The 19,736-nt window shown below is 39.4% G+C and overlaps 2 protein-coding genes across 3 annotated transcripts; both read left to right on the top strand.

Moving 5' to 3' along the window:
• The first annotated feature begins 4,061 nt into the window (after positions 1 to 4,061).
• Positions 4,062 to 6,507, top strand: LOC125257008 (protein Z-dependent protease inhibitor-like). Its single transcript, XM_048173412.1, has 3 exons — positions 4,062 to 4,402; positions 5,504 to 5,651; positions 6,091 to 6,507. The coding sequence occupies exons 1-3, from the start codon at positions 4,077 to 4,079 to the stop codon at positions 6,280 to 6,282; spliced, it is 666 nt and encodes a 221-aa protein (XP_048029369.1). The 5' UTR covers positions 4,062 to 4,076; the 3' UTR covers positions 6,283 to 6,507.
• An 8,021-nt stretch (positions 6,508 to 14,528) lies between these two features.
• LOC125256827 (muscarinic toxin 38-like) lies at positions 14,529 to 19,410 on the top strand. 2 transcript variants are annotated; one of them, XM_048173053.1, is made up of 4 exons: positions 14,553 to 14,840; positions 14,915 to 15,037; positions 15,213 to 15,320; positions 19,174 to 19,410. In XM_048173053.1, the coding sequence occupies exons 1-4, from the start codon at positions 14,792 to 14,794 to the stop codon at positions 19,239 to 19,241; spliced, it is 348 nt and encodes a 115-aa protein (XP_048029010.1). In that variant the 5' UTR covers positions 14,553 to 14,791; the 3' UTR covers positions 19,242 to 19,410. The 2 variants fall into 2 exon arrangements, with proteins under 2 accessions (XP_048029011.1, XP_048029010.1); XM_048173054.1 differs by lacking the exon at positions 15,213 to 15,320 and having other exon boundaries at positions 14,529 to 14,840.
• Positions 19,411 to 19,736: the final 326 nt, after the last annotated feature.

Here is a 19,736-nt window from a genome sequence, read left to right as displayed (position 1 = left end):
TCAAACAACCCTTAATAGCTGACTTCCTGTTGGCGTGGTGTTTAACTTAGAGCACGAAAGTTGTTCGGCCCGATGAGGTCTATATGTGTACTGAGTTTCATACTAATACGTGCAAGCGTGTTTAATATATGGACCAAATTTTCAGACTTTTTTCAAGGGGGCGCTGTCGAGCCCCCCTGCCACGCCCGGGTACCAGCCTCTCCGGCGTCCTAATGGCCGCGGATTCCAATGTGTGTGCCAATTTTCAAGAGTTTTTGAGCATGTTAAGGCCCCCAAAAAGCCCCGGAAGACGGAAAAAAAATAAAAAAAAAAAAAAAAAAAAAAATAATAATAATCCTTAGAAGAACAAGAGGGCCCTGCGCGAATTTTCGCTTGGGCCCTAAAAAATAATAATAATAATCCTTAGAAAAACAAGAGGGCCCTGCGCGAATTTTCGCTTGGGCCCTAATAATCCTTAGAAAAACAAGAGGGCCCTGCGCGAATTTTCGCTTGGGCCCTAATAATAATCCTTAGAAGAACAAGAGGGCCCTGCGCGAATTTTCGCTTGGGCCCTAATAATCCTTAGAAGAACAAGAGGGCCCTGCGCGAATTTTCGCTTGGGCCCTAAATATCAGTCAATGTCAGAAATAAAAACTTAAAGGGAAAACGTCTCCGTTACGTTCTTTGCACAGACAACACGTGTTGCAATAGAGGAAATCTCAAGGTAGTAAAATTTAGGTGTTCTGACCAGACCAACCTGCAATCAGACAGATGTCCTGAATCGACATTCCTTTTGCCCAAGCCCACAAAGAAGCCATCCTCCTAGTAGAATGCATGGATTCCAAAAGGAGTTGTTAGAAGGATGCTAAAGCTATAGCTTCTACAATCCAATGAAAAAAAATGCTGCTTCGAGACCAGCAGCCCTTTACGGTGACCACATAAACTCGAAAAGGGCATGAACAGGTTGCATGAAAGATGCAACCTCCAGAGGGGCAAACGCCTACAGTGTTATAACTTGTGCCCTGAATGACATAGACAGCACTTTGGGCACATAACCACGTCTGGGCGTCAGCCTGACCATACAGTCATTCCTACTAAACTCCAAACACGCAGTGCTCATAGACAGTGCTTGCAGGTCTCCTACTCTTTTACTACACACCAAAGCGAGTAAAAGTAGCACCTTGAGAGAGAGCACCTTTAACTGCAGTGGTTCAAAAGGTGGCTCGGAAACTGCACTAAGCACTAGAGACAAATCCCAGACAGGAATCCAGTTAGGGCGAGAAGGATGAGGCCGCCCCGCTCCCCAAAGAAATCTCAACACTAATACATGCCTCCCCACTGAGCAATGATCAACGTATGAATGGAAAGCTGAAATGGCAGCCACAAACACCTGGTGTACACCCTTTATCCAGACAGTCAAAAGATAAAATGACAGACACAGAAAACTCTCCGTGTCTTCATCTTTCATCCCAAGACATGAAAACCTTCCACATTAAACCATAGAGATGCCTGGACGAAGGTGCTCTTGTGCTCATGTTCAAAACTCACTGTGATATGGTCAGAGTCTGGCCATCACACTGACCTGCCAGACATATGCTGGGGTGCCATATTGTGCCCATCGCCTGAGAGAGCAGGTCCATGTGTAATGGAATTGGCCACGGGGAGCTACCAGGAGATCTATTAACTCTGGCATGATCTTGATCAGGGGAAAAGCATATTTGTGCCCCTTCAGCCAGCAACCTCATACACACTGTTTTCCCAATGGTGGGGCTCACCCATTCAATGCTGTGAGCTGCAGGCTCCCATTGGATACTGTGTGGGCCCTCCAATTTGGGAGGACATGAGAATTCTCGCCTTTTGGCCAGCGTGGCTCTCTTATCCAGTGCTGTGAGATGCAGGCTCCCATCAAATATGTGTAGGCCTTTCAGTAGGGTAGTTGGAGTCTCGTGATCTTCCGGCCGCTGGTGGGGCCAGTCCATTCGATGCTGAGAGCTGCATACTCACATCGGATGCTGCTTAGGCTCTCCCGGCTGCGTGGTCGGAAACACTTTCACTCCCATTCGGCTGGCACAGCAGGACGGCCGAGCCCTACTGGCCATCTGAACAGGAATAAGCAAGTTTGATTCCTGACCGGGAGAGCCCACACAGCTACCAACGGGAGCCTGCAGCTTGCAGCTTACAGCAACGGATGGATCGATGCACACTCTGTTCACCTGGCGGCGGGGCTCACCCATCCGATGCTGTGAGCTGCAGGCTCCCGTTGGTAGCTGTGTGGGCCCTCCTGGTCGGGAAACAAACTTGGTTATGCCCATTTGGATGGCCGGTAGGGCTTGACCATCCAATGCTGTGAGCTGCAGGCTTGCGTTGAATGCTGTACAGGCCCTCCCGGACAGATGGTTAGAATCACATTCATCCAGTTTTCCTGCCATTGGGGCTTACCCATCCGATTCCATGAGCTGCAGGCTCCTGTTGGATGTGCTGGACCTTCCCGTTCAGGCGTTGGGATCACATACAACCTGTTCGACTGAATGGCAGGGCTTACCTGTGTAACACCTACCGACTGCTGGCAAACCCACCCATCCAATGCCGTGAGCTGCAGGCTCCCATCGGTTGCCATATGGGATTTCCTGGTTGAGAGATTGTGATTGCTTTCACCCCCGTTTGACTGGATGGTGGAGATCACCCGTCTGACGCTGCGAGCTGCAGGCTCCATTCAAATGCTGTGTGGGCCCTCCTGGTTTGGCGGCTGGAATCCCTCTCTTCCCCATTCAGCTAGTGAGACTTACCCATCCAATCCTGTGAGCTGCAGGCTCCCATTGGATGCTGTGTGAACCCTCCCAGTCGGGCGGTTGAAATTGCTCGCACCCAAGTTTCAACTGTCCGACAGGGCTCATCTGTCCGATTGCTGTGAGCTGCAGTTTCCCCGCGGATACTGCACGGACCCTGTCTGCCAGGTGGTTAAAATCCTGTATGCCCATCAGGCCACAGGCAGGGTTAGCCTGTTTGATACCGTGAGCTGCAGGCTCCCGTCGGATGCTGAGTGAGCCCTCCTAGTCAAGCGACCAGGCTCCTCCCCGCAAATTCCACTCTGCCAACTTCATAGCACACATTTTTGGGGGTCAATAAATTCTTGGCTACTGCCCCAAGTTCTTTGGCTTTTTTGGGGATTACTCTGGGTTCGGGCCACATTCGGAGCCCTCCCCCGGAGAGCACGCCAAATACGCATACTCTTGTATTCTAATTATTTTAAGTGTGAACTCGTGAAATTTCCTAAAGGACTCAGGATCCGGACCCCATTTAGTTTATCCATCCACGTGGCAGAGGTGGGCTGCAGATATTTGTTCTTATTTTAAGCAAAAACACACTTAACTTTTTCTTTGCTTTTATTAAGATGCCAGCATTTTTGATCTTCTCAAAACTTTCATGTCCTCCAGAATATTTTGTTTTATTAATATGTGAATATGCAGTATATCAAAAGAGAGCCTCTGCTTTAAAAAAATTAAATTAAAACTTTATTCTAGCTTCATGCATTCTTTTTTATCAACATTTGAATGTGGGTAAGTTTCATTAAAAAAATTTGACATTTTCAACAAAAAGTTGAGAAAATCACATTTTTGTCAAAGACTTTGTCCGGATGGGATTCAGAACGATGATTAAAACATAGATGGAGTAGATCGAGTCCATCAACACCTCCAAAGCTTCACAGATGTTTCCTCTTAATGGGTTCGACATTTCATTCAGTAACGTTAAGGAATTTTTATTTATGTGCGGTTTGATATTCGATGATCACATTATTTTACATGTGCATCAGCAATGCTTCTATCGCTTGTTTCTGCTTCATCGCCTGTGTTTTGATCTGGCGATTCTGTTCACTTTCAAGAACATGCGTAATAATGCCCCCTACCATATAACAGTGAAAACATGGATTGCCGGAAAATTCCTTCAGTTCATTTTTTTTATATATTTTTTCAGAAAACAAGACTTAATATCTCAAGTAATTTTGATTCTCTTGATTTAAGATTGTTTAGATATTTGTACTGGAAAACAAGACAAAAATACTGAGGAAGGAAATCATTTCTTGCAGTGTGGAAACAGCAATGAACTTCTTTAAAACAATTGCCATTTCATCTAAAACTCTTTGTTTTCAAGGTGAATGGGACCATCCGTTCGACCCCAACAGCACGCAAATGAGTCGCTTTTATATTGACAAGTACAACATCGTTCAAGTTCCCATGATGTTTAAGGAGGATAAATTCTCTACGGCTGAAGACAGTGAGCTGCGCGCTCGAGTGCTGCGTCTTCCATACCGCGGCGGAGCGGCACTGCTCATTGTCCTGCCCGACGCCACTGCTGATTACACCGTCATAGATGACGAGATCAACGCCAAGCGATTCTTCGGCTGGATCAAAAACATGAGGCGAACGTAAGGGGCAGAATTGGGGGCTGTTCACACAGAATGTGTTTTTGCATTCCACTGCACTACTTTTCCATTGTTTTTCTATGTAAATGTGCTAGATGGTTGTGTTTGACTGTTGCACTCATGTTTTTTGAGCATCTTGCACAATACTACAAAAATCTGCTGCTCATGTTAAAAGTACTTTTTAAAAAAAACGTCTCAAGACCTTGCCTTTTTTTCAGTTTTGACCACAAAAAATGCATTCTGTTTGAATGACACCTTTTACAGTGCAGAGCTGCTTTTCACTTTGTGCACTATTAGCGTGTCACCATTTATCAGGGTTAATTATATTTAACAAAAAAAAAATTATATTTAACTGAAAAAAAAATAAAAAAATTGTTACTTAATGTAAAATAATGAAATAATATTTGAAATATTGATGACTCAAGTTTGATTAAACCATCAATATATCAGGAAAATATTTTTAAACATTTTTAAAATACTTTAAATATAAGGAAAGAACAAAACACTAAAATTGGTTAAGGTATTTATCTGACAAAATTATTTGGCAAAAACAGGCAAACTGCAGTGAAACTACATTTCAAACTAATTTGGCATGTTTCATGGCATTATCACAAATAAAACAATCACAACTACGCATATGAATCCTAAAAACACATTTTTAGTAATATTTGAATAAAGTGTGATGTCAATTTACCTTTTCTAGACACCACTAGACACGCCACTACTGTATGAGTGTATACACTAAAACTTTAAATTCAAAATGAAAACAGAAAATATAAAAATGTAAGTAATTCAAAATATTAATGAAAACTATTACAGCATCTCAAAAATAGGAAAATAACACTGCCTTGTGCTCTTCCACATCCCTGATAAACACAAAACAAAGACCCTTTTCATCATAACAGTAAATTAAATTCATGAAATAAGATCTTCTCAAAGCATAGTAAGACTGTAGTGCATGACTGACAAAACATGATCACTATCAATATCTGTGTGGAAAAGCCATACAGGAGTGTAAATGAATTCTCATATTTGGTGGAACTCTTTATTTAAGCTATTTTAACCATCATAATTGACTTTTATACCTCTCTGACTCTCGTTTAGGAGACTGGAGGTTCATCTGCCCAAGTTCAAGATGGAGCAGTCTTACAACATGCATGAAATTCTTCCACATCTGGGCATCGACAGCGTTTTCCTCGATTCAGCCAACCTGACGGGTTTAAGCAAAGAGGGGCATCTGAAAATCTCACAGGTTACTGTAGCCTCACACATACTGACATTAGCGGTCTACTTATTTTTATGTGAATTTTGGGTAATTGCATAAATAATGCTGGATAGAAATGCCAAGATATGCAGATATCCTAAAAATGTGCATAAAAGCTTATACGGTAATTTTATTTTTTATTCAATAATAAGACAAGGGCACAAACTATGATGGAAGCACATTTACCAAATAAATCCCATTGATTGCATTTCGTCTGCCGCTCTGAGACTCATTTATGATGGAGAAAAGAAAAGAAAGATTGCAACACCAGTTTCCCAGAAAGTGATGATTTTGAACACGTGATGGAAACGCTGCTTTATTCTCAAATGTTTTATGCCTTATTCCAATTTTGTGTAGTTAAGTTAAATTTGCAACTTTGGATGGAAACAGCTAATATCACTTTATTCCGTGTGTTTGTGTTGTGCAGGTGCTGCATAAAGCCGTCATCGAGGTTGACGAGAAAGGCACCACCGCAGCCTCCGCCACATCAGTGGGAATCACGGCTTATTCTCTGCCAGCCACTTTCATTGTCAACAGGCCCTTCTTCTTCTTTCTGTACCATGAAGCCACTTCTAGCCTGTTGTTCATGGGGAGAGTGATCAACCCCACAAAGAACTGAGAAATCAAACACTGGCTGCCACTGGAGATGTTCCCTCTTAAACATAGTGTGTGTTTGACCTTTGGAAGTTGTTTCTAATGAAGCAATACTTCACATATAAACATTATCAAATTAAAATCGCACAAATATTGCACTCGTCTATAATCATGTCAGACTGACAGAGCAGATGAACAGTGTGTGGATGAACACAGTGAACATATTCTGAGAAATAAAGTGAGAAAATTGTGCAGTTTTCCCTCTCTACTTCCTTTCCACTGACGGTCACAGGTTCACACACCTTTACTAAAGTTCATTCAACTCTTTAGTGTTTGAGATTCAACAGCAGTGTAGTGTAAGAACAGAAACCTTCCGACAGCGCCGTCATCAGCAAACTGAACAATCACCTCTGCATTCAGACTGCTGGCAAAAGTGGCCCGAAGTGAGAGAGTACGCTTAAATCCACGCTAACGCTCATATTTATAAAAACGGTCTTTGACATGGAAAAGTGCTTAGAGCCACGTCAGGGTCTGAACAGACATACACTTTTTCTGGTCAGATTACTGCAGGTTTTTGGAAATCTAAGCTATTCGTGCAGCTCGCCAAGGATGTGGACGATGACTGTTGATCTTTTATATGTAAATGACATTAATGGGTTATATGCACGGTTACTTCCTGGTTGTTGTTAATTTCCGGTGAACTGTTAGCTGTTCATTCGGTACTCGCTGTACATCGACACAAATTACTTTTTAATGTTGTATTAATATTTTAATGCAGTTACACATTTACCTAATTCGCCAATAAACCAGTTTTATTGATTGCAATAAAGACGAAGCTATTGGGACTGTTTAAAAACACAGTGTCTGTAATTAGACACACGCATTATTTTCCAGCACTTCAAATGTTATTTTTAATGTGATGACCACAAACATTATTGTTCATCCTTCTGAGATTATGAGCATATATCAGCCATTTCCTCTAATCGTTTTTCACTTCGTTTTTGACTAAATATTAAACATTATAAAATAACTAGGTTTAAACATACATTTTGTCAATGTTAAGTATGCAGTACTCAAAAAATCTCATGAAAAACAATAACTTTTCTTGTGAATGAATGACACAGAAAGCGAGCGCCGCACTCTCCCTTTATAATCACAGCAGATGTCAGTCAGTGCAGGGCAAGATCATGATTTCAGCACACTTGTGAAAACACACATTTTATTCAATTAATCTAAGGTGCACAATACATATTTAATTTTTGAAGCTTTTTTTCACATAAATGTGTGAAAATTGATGGTCAAATTAAATTTAGCTGAGAACGAACAATGAGGTACTTCTTTATTTTTTTCTATGCTGTCTTACGTTTGAATAACTAAATTAATGCTATGCCTGACTATTTAAGCGACTATAATCTGATTATAAACTCAGTATTACACTACTGATGCTCAACACACCAGCAAATGACTCTCACCGGAAGTTTTCGAGCTGGCTTTGATTATTGCGGAAGTTCTTAAGAACACTCCGTGCATATAGTCCATTGGGTGTTGTTTAAAACGCAGAGAACTGAAACCATTCAGCTGCGCACAAGTTCAGGATCATTTGTGTTTTACAGATTTCACATCTGAAAGAGAGGCGAATGCTCGTTTTCTGTGTACGTTCATTCTATGAATCACACGTACGCACATCTGAGAAATGATCGTAAGATCACATTTAGGATGGTTTCTGGGCAACATTTTATAAATGAGGCCTCCTCATTCCATGTGGTTTGTGCTGTTCACACTGTTATGAAGAAAAAGAAAAAAAACCAGATACGAGTCGGACGAATCACATTTTCCAATGTGATTCATCTGCGCTGAAAATGGAGTTGGCGTAAAGCAGAACCCACTCGATTGCACAGCAAATGTGACGCCATGCACACCATGTTGATTTGTGTTTTATTGTGGAACCTTTTGCTTTCCCTCTTTGTTTACAAACTCTTTTCGGTTCGAGGTTCAGCTATTGTGGCTTCAAGCACCTACCTGTTTTCCTCCCTGAAGGTTCTTATGATCGAGGTGATGGTGAAGCAACTTAAGTTGGGCTGAACTCATTGCCCAGCCTCCCTCATAGTCATAGCATGGGCCATGGTCAACTAGTGGCATGAATTTCATCTGAGACTCCTTGTCCCTCATCCTCTTCCTCCACTCTTTACTGTTCTTACTCATCCTCTTCCCCCTCTTCCTCCTCTCTGGTGTCTTCAACCTTTTTAATCACGTCTCTCTGGATCCATTGTTCCAAAACTGAATGAAGTGACTCGGGCAATTTTATCTCTCTGTTGAAGGTTCTGATTGGTGTGTGATAAATTTTGACTTTTAGTGTTTTCCATGTGGATAACTGTGTGCTAATTGAGCTCAAGCTATGCTGATTTGAGTGAACAATATTGAATGCTAGTGCTTTCTAAATGACCACATGGTGTAGGCAATGAGAAATGAAGAGATTTGCAGTGACAGTTCAACAAATCTGATTCATGTGTCAAAACAGGCAAATGGGTGTGCTTTTTGATAAAAGGCGTTATGGTTTTGATTTAGTTCAAAAGCTTAGTTATAGTGTTTAAGCAATCGAGAAAAACTGTAAGCCTTTAAACATACATTTGTCCAGAGAGACTTGCCAGATTAACACATTCATTTTCTTACTCAGTGACACTCACACAACCACAGACACACATCTCACATATAGACCAAACCTGTCATGACAGAAATATGTGTCCTGAGAAATCGCACATGCGTGTGAGGTGTGATAAATATTGTTTAGATACTGTTTCAGGGAGCGACATCATCTCTAATGCCTCCTTGAGCCCAGTTGAATCAAAATGACTTGAAATAATGATCTGAGTGAGCTGGTTTTTATCTCAGTAAAATTAAAGTTGCAACTTTGTGCCTGAGATCATCATAACAGTACTGAGGATCTGATGAGTAATGATTCAATATTATATACCGGTATTGAAATATCAAGTCAAAAATCTGAATTTGTTACATTATATATTAGTCTTTGTTAACATTAGTTAAAATACACTTTTTTATTTTTATTTGTTAACACTAATAAACTCTAAATACAAATCCACAACTTCTTACCCCATTCCCCATATTTCCTATTTTCAGGTCAAAGGTCTCCACTCAAAACCATTCAGTCCAAAACCATTCAAAAAATAAACTATGCCCTCAGACATGACACACAAGCCCTCAAAAACACACACTTCAACATCCCAGCCAGCACAGCTATGTGGGGCCCAGATGGGTGTCACCTGGGCTGTCTAACTGGGGCCCGGACATTTTTGTCCACGGTTTCCATGGAGGCCCCACATGGGTTAGCCCAGATGAACTGAACACTGCTCAGTGTGCACACTACAGGCTGTTAAATGTAACACAGAAATATGCTGGAGTTAATGAGATAATAAGATGATAACGAGCAGAATCACCAAAGGACAGAGAAACAACAAGAACTACAACTTCAGCCACAGCCTTCAATGAAATCAACTGAAGATAAAAGACATTAAATCTCTGAAGATCTGATTAAACATCTCCACAAACAGCATTACCAGCTTCACTTATTACTAACCAGACTGACTTTATTTCTGACATACATCTACAGAAGTTGTTATTGAGAATTACCAGAGGTTTAGATGTTGATGATTTGTTGAAAATAAGTTTGGTTTGATGTCACCGTGCTCGAGGTCAGTGCTTACTTCAGTTAGGCAGTTTGACTCTTGACTGCTTTAGTGGTAGTGTTTCTCTGGCTGCTTTAGCTGTTTGTTATGACAAGAAAAACAAGAGACATGTGGTCAGCTGCTAGATGATAAGAACGTAATCATAATTTAGTGGCTTAATTCACTGATTTAATGACTGAGCTTTATATGAGCAAAATGTGATTAACTTAATTGTCAAATTGATTTGTAGCCATAAGTCCTCCTTACATTTTGTATGTTTGTAGAACTGAGAGACAACGAACTGCTTAGGGGAGGGTGAGAAAGTCTTTTGTCAGAAGACTGTAATGCAATTTGGCCGAGGATGCTGAATTTATTTATTTTACTGTACTCTGTGACAGTATACTGTATTATACTGCAAATTCATGGTCAATTCTTTGGTATTTCAACTTTTCTTTTCTAGTATCTGCAAAATCTCTTTACACTAGTGTAATGATGAATATAAACATTTCTTATAGCTTATTGTTGAATTATCTTGCACATCTCTATTTATGTATACTGTAATAGACATTGAGCTGTAAAATGACACTTGATTGCCAAAAGGAGGTTTTTGTAACAGTGTTTTGCATTGATCTCACTATTGTGTATGACTATGTTGAAGTGTGTGTTTTTGAGGGCAGAGTTTGGTTTTTCTGCAAGTTTGAGTGGAGACCTTTGACCTGAAAATAGGAAATATGGGCAATGGGGTAAGAAGTTGTGGATTTGTGTTTAGAGTTTACGAGAAAAGGAGGCACAATTTCAAGAAATGTGTGTACAGTTTTTTTTTATAATCGCTGATACATTTCTCAACACTTGGGTCACTTTTTCAAAACTCTTCACACAGTGAGCACAACAGAAATATATGTGGGCTAAACTGTGGATCATTTATCATTGCTTTGGCACAAAATGCATTCAATAACTACATCTTTCAAATTACATGAATTATTTTCTCACTTCGACACAACCACTACCAAAACTCTGTATATCTACAGGCCAATTTGCACATGCTTACATATTGTACAAAACTGTTAAACTTCATTTCAAAACAATAACATAATACGAAACTGAATAAGACAGAAATATGTTGATTTTCTACAGTAATATTTTAATGAATTATATTCTGAATCAAAAAAATCAAATACTATCAAAACAATTAGTTGAAATTGAACACCTACACAAGCATTACCCAGATGGCAACTTTGTGATATTATAATCATATACTTGTAATTTAAGGTTGTGTATTCCTTGGGCTTAGTTGCTGTGTTTCGGAGTTACAGGAAGAACGCATCCACAACAGGAGCTGCATTATTGACTACGTTACTTATTCAAGTTCATCTGTGCGTGAGTGTGCAAATACTAGTTGTAATATTTTTATTTTGTATAAATATCTGAATTATCTTATATAGGATGTGTTCCGAGTCAATTAAAGGGATAGTTCACCCAAAAATGAAAATTCTGTCAGTAATTACTCACCCTCATGTTGATACAACCATGTAAGTCTTTCTTTCATCTTCGGATCACAAATTAATATTTTTGTGATTAAATATGAGCGGTGGAATACTCCTCCATTGGCTTTAAGGGGGCCCAAACTTGTCCGTCCAGAAAGTCAGTGAAGAAAATGTTTAAATAGTCCATGCCACTACAGTGGCTCAACCGTACGTTTCTCAAGCGACGATAATACTTTTTGTGCGAAAAAAACAAACAAAAGAACGACTTTATTCAACTATTCATTTTCTCTCTTGTAGGCCTCTGACGTTAGTTCAGGAGAGCTCCATGACGCATGCGCGAGAACTAAACTGACGACGGTCTTCTTCTACTACTACTTGTTACTGGCTGCTCACTCCTTAGGAGTATTACCGCCACCTAGTGTTCAAGATGAAGTGCTGGCATAGCCGGAAGCGCTAAACTTTGTTTACAAGCAGGTGAACGTACGCGCTGTATGTAAAAACCATTATGTGTAAATATGTCGGCAGATTTTGACGTAGATGAAGACTTGAATTTTTTTAACCAACCTTACTTATTCGAACCTGAATACACAGACATTGAAATTCTTTGGCTTTAATTCACTGTATCATGTATTATGTTTTTTTTTTATTTAATATATAGCCATATACAAATAAAGACAAAACTAAATGAGTGTATCATGACTTTAACAATTACCACATACTGCTTCCACTTACCTTGTTGGTCTGTATAAACAAGTTGGGCACAGCTGTTGATTTCAGTAATCTTTTTTTGTTGAACTGATTTGAAGTCGTCTGGAGAGAAATGTTCACTGCACAACTTCATGTGCTTGACGAAATTAATCGGTAAATTAACATCCCGTTGAACAGCCAGCAGCCATAGATTCAGTCGCTCACGATCATTTGATGGGAAACTGTGAAAGGTAAGCCGTTCATTTTGTGGCAATGTTGAGGCACCTTTACGTTTACTCGTTAGTTTTTCACGATTCGGACATCCAGGAAATGCACACTTTCTAACCATTGTAAACAATTACTTAGAGCGAGACCAAAAGCACGATCAATGTCGAATTCAATAGCTTACATACAGCGCGCGCGTTCACTTGCTTGTAAACAAAGTTTAGCGCTTCCGGCTATGCCAGCACTTCATCTTGAACACTAGGTGGCGGTAATACTCCTAAGGAGTGAGCAGCCAGTAACAAGTAGTAGTAGAAGAAGACCGTCGTCAGTTTAGTTCTCGCGCATGCGTCATGGAGCTCTCCTGAACTAACGTCAGAGGCCTACAAGAGAGAAAATGAATAGTTGAATAAAGTCGTTCTTTTGTTTGTTTTTTTCGCACGAAAAGTATTATCGTCGCTTGAGAAACGTACGGTTGAGCCACTGTAGTGGCATGGACTATTTAAACATTTTCTTCACTGACTTTCTGGACGGACAAGTTTGGGCCCCCTTAAAGCCAATGGAGGAGTATTCCACCGCTCATATTTAATCACAAAAATATTAATTTGTGATCCGAAGATGAAAGAAAGACTTACATGGTTGTATCAACATGAGGGTGAGTAATTACTGACAGAATTTTCATTTTTGGGTGAACTATCCCTTTAACCTTTAGTTTACGGGTTTTGATTTCTTCAGCTTAAGCGTGCGCAGCTCAAACAGCAATGATTAACAGTCATTAAAAATATATTACTGTAATATTACAACTTTCATATTTTTCAAAAAAATGCATTTTTTTTATATTGTTCTCGTATTATTTTCATTAACACATGGTTTGATTAATAATAAGGATCACGAACAATAACACATTTTTTTCCTCAAATCATCTCATTTTGATAACATTATTTTCACGAAGATAGCCTAGAGAGCGTTGTGCAATGTGCATGCACAGTAGGCATAGGTCTGTGCGTAGTCTGTGAAAGCGAATATTTCTCATCTGTCGTCTCACATCCGTGCCAAGAAGCGAGTGAAGCGATTACGCGACATGGATGAATGACAAATAAAAAGTATTGTATGCCTGATAACACTAGAAAAGATTTGTTAAAAGCGCTGTATAGGCTACACAAACTCAGTTCGGCTCTGACATACTGACCGACCGGCTGCGGATTCTGTGCATGCGTTTGCCGCCTGTCAGTGCTCGCGCATATATACCGAAATGTGTTATATTTCTTGGCTTATTGGCCTTAAACGGTAAAATACGCACATATTTTTTCATCTTGGTGCTTGTGTCTTGAGTGAACAAATCTGGGACGTGTGCCAGTGTTGGATCCGCTCATTACAGTAGGTTTTAAAGTGAAAGAAACCTAATCCCACCCGCTCCTGTCTGTGTCGTTAATATTAATCAAACAATAACAACAGGGGAAAACAAACAGTGCTAAAACTTATAGCTCTGTTTTTACCTGTATCTTTATGTTGTATTTATTTGCCCTATTGTAGTTGTTTATTCTTATTTCATTGCTGACTGTTTACTTGATTCTTAATTACTTGAGAACTTTTTATAATTAGCTTATTTTTTCATTTGCTTATTGCTGTGGCTTACCTGTAAGATTTGGGTCACATTTCCGACCGTAAGTGATCATGTTATTAAAGCTAGATAGCCTAGTACACCACTGGACTAGCCAGTGGTGTACTTTTTTTTTTTTTTAGCAAGACACCACAATAAACACGATTTGTGCATTTTGTTTGTTCTATTGACACGTATGACCACTGAGCATCTAACATAATACATGGTAAATGTTGTATTCTAATTAAAAAAACATTGCAACTTTTTTCGCAAATTTCTGGAAATTACCACCACAAAATCAGTCATTTTGATCGCAAAAATCACAAAAAAATATCGCGAAATCCTGGAGGGACTGATCATCACCTAATTATCTCATTAACTCCAGCATGTTTCTGTGTTACATTTAAGTGCACAAATTTCTGTGTTACACATTTGTTCCTTTTTTACATATAAATGTAACACATTTCTGTGTTACATTTAAGTGCCTGTAGTGTGCACACCGAGCAGTGTTCATTTCAACTGGGCTAACCCATGTGGGGCCTCCATGGAAACTGTGGACAAAACCGGCTGGGCCCCACATAGCTGTGCTGGCTGGGGTAGCAACCAGCTAGAACAGCATAGCAACAGGCAACTTTTGTCATGAGGAGCTTTTCTAGTTTTCATTTAAAATCATTAACTTACAATACATTACTATAATACATTAATTAAAACTGATCATTAGGTATTTTGGAGGAGAAAACATGGTTGTCTGAATGTGTCAAGTGTGTGTAGGACTTCACAAAGTTTCCTCGTTGAACCCACCCCTTTATGAACAGACATAAATGGAACAGAAACATTGTGATTTCATTCTCTTCCTGACACATGATGGATCTGCGAGTCTCTGTCGTTCTTTTCATTTTTCTCACTGGAGGTACAAAAAACAGCAAGTATTGAATGTATTATTTAGTCCACAGATGTCACTGAATATCTCTCTCTGTCTTTAAGGATATTCTCTGAGGTGTTACACGTGCCACTCTGATTCAATGGGTCACTGTAACGCAAATGAGAAAACATGTTCAGATGGATTTTCTAAATGTGAAACCCGTACAGCGGAAATATGTACAACTGGTAAGTTCAGTGTGATGTGGAAATTTACTGTCGTAGTTTACTGAAAGTGATAATATGAAGTAGAAATATATGTTAATCTCATCACATAATTGCAATTATTTGTCTATTGCAAGAGGAACATGATTTCTGAAATTGCTTCTTTAGCCTATTATATAGGAAGTTTGTCCTTTTGCAGATTGCTCTAAGAGTACCTATACAACTAAATCGTGTGTAGCTCAATGTAACAAGGCGCCAGGAGTGACTGTTGTCCACTGCTGTGACACTGATCTCTGCAATGCAGCAGGTATTGGCCTTTATTTGACTGTGCTAATTTACATTATTTATTCATCTAGCAGTTGCCTTTTTCTATAACCACTATTATAATTCTTCAAAGTGATTGTTCATAGGCAGTGTTGGGCACGTTACTTTAAAAAAGTAATTAGTTATAGTTACTAGTTACTTCTCACAAATAGTAACGGAGTTAGTAACTGAGTTACATCATTATAAAAGTAACTAATTACCAGGGAAAGTAACTATTGCGTTACTTAATTTTTTTTTTTTAATATTTCAAATAACTTGAATGCCCCCAATATTAAATATAAGTCTAAGAATAAATTATTCTTGATCCGACTCGTGACTCATGATCCGCTCTTGCTTATGAAATTTCTCTGTACTGTACAATACGTGTTGGTAGCCATTAAAGAAAATGTAGTTTCATATTTATGTTTAAATAGTCCTATGTTATGTTTTAAATTCATTTACTTGATTATGAAAAGTGAACATGTAGATTCAGATTCATGTCAGATTTTATTGGCGATTTCAAATGTGAAATTTAATCGAAAGCTTGGCGAACAGCTTTGGAGAATTTGATGTTTCCCCATGCAAAGAGATAGGAGCTGCCCTTGGATGCCCGAGAGGCATTTTTAAAGATGGTCACCGAGTGAAATTACTTGTCTTAAAGGGACTTTGGTTCTACTGTCATCATTACGACATCAGACATCTTTAGGCTATTACTAGTACACTTATCAATTTATGTAATTAATCTGAGTGTATTTGGGTTTATAACAGGTCTGATTTTCACCTTATTGATGAACAGGAATTGTAGTTTGCGAGTAAAGCTGCAAATTCCTCCATGAACGTCAGCTGCCTTCATAATAATCCTCTGATACGTGCAAGTGAAAATCGCTGTGCAACATAAATGATAAATCTATCTTAGATATCTACGATATCTTAGCGAAAGTGCATTTCTTCCTGTTTTCTTCCATTCAAAAAGTTGCATCGTATATGACTTAAGCATGCTCCGGCCCGGAATATTGAGTGCAATATGAGGAGAACTAACAGGAGCGCGCAAGATTTTAAGTGATAATCGTCTGCTACGGTCTGCTCACGTTTAAGAAAAAATGTCAACTGATAAGAAACAGAAGAATTTTGCGACAAAGAAGAAAGAATTGGCTACTGACATGGAGGCGTGAACTGTACTTTCTGTGATTCACAACCAGAAACTCTCTTGCATCTTTTCTAGCATTGTGATTATACAAGAAAACTTTGGCAAGACATTTGCCAGTTCATTGTAGACTATATATATAAAGACTTTGAGTTTTATTTCAAGGATGTTTTGTTTGGATTTGTTATTTTTGAGAAGCAGCACGAAAATGTCTTTTTTGTTTCCAGCGTAACTATATTACTTGCAAAATACTTTATCCACAAATGTAAAACTATGAAAGTGACCCCCCATTTTTGTCACTTTCAAGAAGATTTTAAGATCTATATTAAATCCTTATCTACCTCCTGTAACAAAAAGGCTACTAAAACTCTGAATGTATGCTCACTTTTTGGTGTCTTCGTATAATCTTTATTTTGTTGTGTGGGGAGGATTATGTTTATGTGATCTGTTTAACTGATATTTCCCCATTTATTTATTTATTTAATTTATTATTATTAATTATTTATTTTCCTTTCTCATTTTCAATGTGCTGTCATGTTTGCCCGTCCCTGAACCCCTGGCTCTTTTCTCTTGGCTATTTCTCACTTTCGTACTTTGTAAGCAAATGTGTAATATTAATTAAATTCAAATTCATTCAATTAAATTCAAAACTCATCCTTTCCAATCACCCCACTACCTGTCCGCTAGACCCTATCCCCACTCATCTTCTTCAGGCCAACTCCTCCTCAATTCTACCTGCACTCACTCACATTATCAATTCTTCCCTTCACACTGGAACATTTCCCACAGCTTTTAAGCAGGCTAGGATTACCCCACTGCTTAAAAAACCCACTCTGAGTCCAGCACTTTTGGAAAACTACAGACCAGTATCCCTTCTTCCTTTCATTGCTAAGACACTTGAGAGAGTTGTATTCAACCAACTGTCTACTTATCTCACACAGAACAACCTCCTTGACAACAACCAATCTGGCTTCAAGAGTAGCCACTCAACTGAGACTGTCACTGAAGCCCTGAGACTGGCACGAGCGACTTCAAAATCATCAGTACTCATCTTGCTGGATCTGTCTGCTGCTTTTGACACAGTCAACCACCAGATCCTCCTGTCAACACTCATGTCGAAGGGCATCTCGGGAACCGCACTCCAGTGGTTTGAATCTTACCTCTCAGGTAGGTCCATCAAGGTATCTTGGAGAGGTGAGGTGTCCAAGTCACATCATCTTGCTACTGGGGTACCTCAGGGCTCAGTGCTTGGACCACTTCTCTTCTCCATCTACATGTCATCATTAGGATCTGTCATTCAGGAGCATGGTTTCGCCTATCATGGTTACGCTGATGACACACAACTCTACCTCTCATTCCAACCAGATGATTCAACGGTTGCTGGTCGTATTGCAGGTTGCCTGACAGCCATTTCTGCCTGGATGAAGGACCACCACCTTCAACTCAACCTAGCAAAAACAGAACTGCTTGTGGTCGGTGCCAACTCAACACTTCATCATAACCTTTCAATTCAACTTGGGTCATCAACCATAACTCCTTCCAGGACAGCCAGGAACCTTGGAGTGGTGATGGATGATTCTTTAAGCTTCACAGATCATGTTGCGACAACGGCCCGGTCCTGCAGATTTGCCTTGTACAACATCAGGATGATTAGACCCTTCCTATCGGAGCATTCCACACAAATTCTTGTCCAAGCTCTTGTTCTATCCAGACTGGACTACTGTAATGCTCTCTTGGCTGGACTTCCAGCATGCACTGTCAAGACTCTACAACTGATCCAGAACGCTGCAGCAAGACTGGTCTTCAACGAACCGAAGAGAGCGCATGTCACTCCTCTCTTCATCAGTCTGCATTGGCTGCCAGTAGCTGCTCGCATCCAATTCAAGGCTCTGATGTTTGCCTACAGAACGACCGCTGGCTCTGCCCCGCTATATCTTAACTCACTACTTCAGACTTATGCGCCCTCCAGAAACTTGCGTTCTGCAAGTGAATGGCGCCTTGTGGTGCCATCACAAAGAGGCACAAAATCGCTCTCACGGACCTTCTCCAGGTCTGTTCCTGGCTGGTGGAATGACCTGCCACGCTCTATCCGAGCAGCTGAATCTTTAGCCACTTTCAAAAAAATGCTAAAGACGTATCTTTTTTGCCAGCACTTGACCCAGTAATAGTAGCACTTACCTTGATTTCTATTTTCCTTCCATCTATTCGTGTATTTTACTTAAAAAAAAGTAAAATATTTTACTTGCTACGAGCACGTTACTGTCATAACTGTGACTTCACACAGCACTTACATACTGTTGTTCTCATGTTGATTTGATTGATTCTACTATTCTCATTTGTAAGTCGCTTTGGATAAAAGCATCTGCTAAATGTAAATGTAAATTAAAAAAAAAAAAGAAGTGCAATATGAGTGCAGGCCATTGGGGGAGTGGGGAGGAGGGACAATCGCGCTCAGGCTCGGTTCAAGGCAATGGCAGCAGAAGAATGAATTCAAATTTCAAGTGTAGTCAAGAATAGTGTAAAGCAGAATAGTGTGAAAAAGAGTTTTTGAATTAGTATTGCTATTGAATATATTGAATTCTAGTGCTTTCTGAGAGTTTTTATTGTTTTAGAAAATTGAGACAAAATTGATCAACAATGAACATGCCATTTTAATTCACTATTATTATTATTATTATTAGTATAATACTAATTTCTTTATCTTCTTGATTAGATGGAGTGTATAAGGGAAGCTTCCTCCTGCTCTTCTCTCCTCTGCTCTTCTACTTCCTGTTTCAGTGAGTCCAGATTCAAGACTTCAGATTCTACAGCAAAAACCAGTGAATATGAGACACATTCTGATGCATTACTATATCTTTACTGAATAAAGCTTGTTTGTTGCTCTGCTGTTCTTTGTATCATGAATCGAAGAACTCAAAAATATGCATTTTAATAAACAAATATGAAACAATACTGCATCAACATTATTGTCTTTATAGCCAAATAATTCTCCATACAAGAATCAAAATACAAACATTTCTTTCATACACAGAAAAACAAATACTTTATGATGAGTAAGAGTATGTAAGATGTGTTTTTCCATTTGGAAACATGTATCAATCAAAGCATTCACCACGCTCTTCCAGCTAATTAGGTGCTGAGACCTATATATCAATATAAGAATACAAAAAAGGTCTGAAGCACTTCAGACTTCAATCATGGTACACAGGAGATAAGATGACAAATGTTTTGACTCTTCGCCTTCGTCAGTGTAACAATTTCACTCACTCTCAATAA

Source organism: Megalobrama amblycephala, linkage group LG21, assembly GCF_018812025.1.
Source record: "Megalobrama amblycephala isolate DHTTF-2021 linkage group LG21, ASM1881202v1, whole genome shotgun sequence".
NCBI classification, from domain to species: Eukaryota; Metazoa; Chordata; class Actinopteri; order Cypriniformes; family Xenocyprididae; genus Megalobrama; species Megalobrama amblycephala.
This window is presented reverse-complemented; position numbering and strand designations above follow the sequence as displayed.

Coding starts and splice junctions, on each gene's coding strand:
- LOC125257008 (XM_048173412.1), top strand. CDS start 4,077: ATGAACTTCTTTAAAACAATTGCCATTTCATCTAAAACTCTTTGTTTT. Junction 4,403..5,503: donor ATCAAAAACATGAGGCGAAC/GTAAGGGGCAGA, acceptor ACTCTCGTTTAG/GAGACTGGAGGTTCATCTGC. Junction 5,652..6,090: donor GGCATCTGAAAATCTCACAG/GTTACTGTAGCC, acceptor TGTGTTGTGCAG/GTGCTGCATAAAGCCGTCAT.
- LOC125256827 (XM_048173053.1), top strand. CDS start 14,792: ATGATGGATCTGCGAGTCTCTGTCGTTCTTTTCATTTTTCTCACTGGA. Junction 15,038..15,212: donor AGCGGAAATATGTACAACTG/GTAAGTTCAGTG, acceptor GTCCTTTTGCAG/ATTGCTCTAAGAGTACCTAT. Junction 15,321..19,173: donor TGATCTCTGCAATGCAGCAG/GTATTGGCCTTT, acceptor CTTCTTGATTAG/ATGGAGTGTATAAGGGAAGC.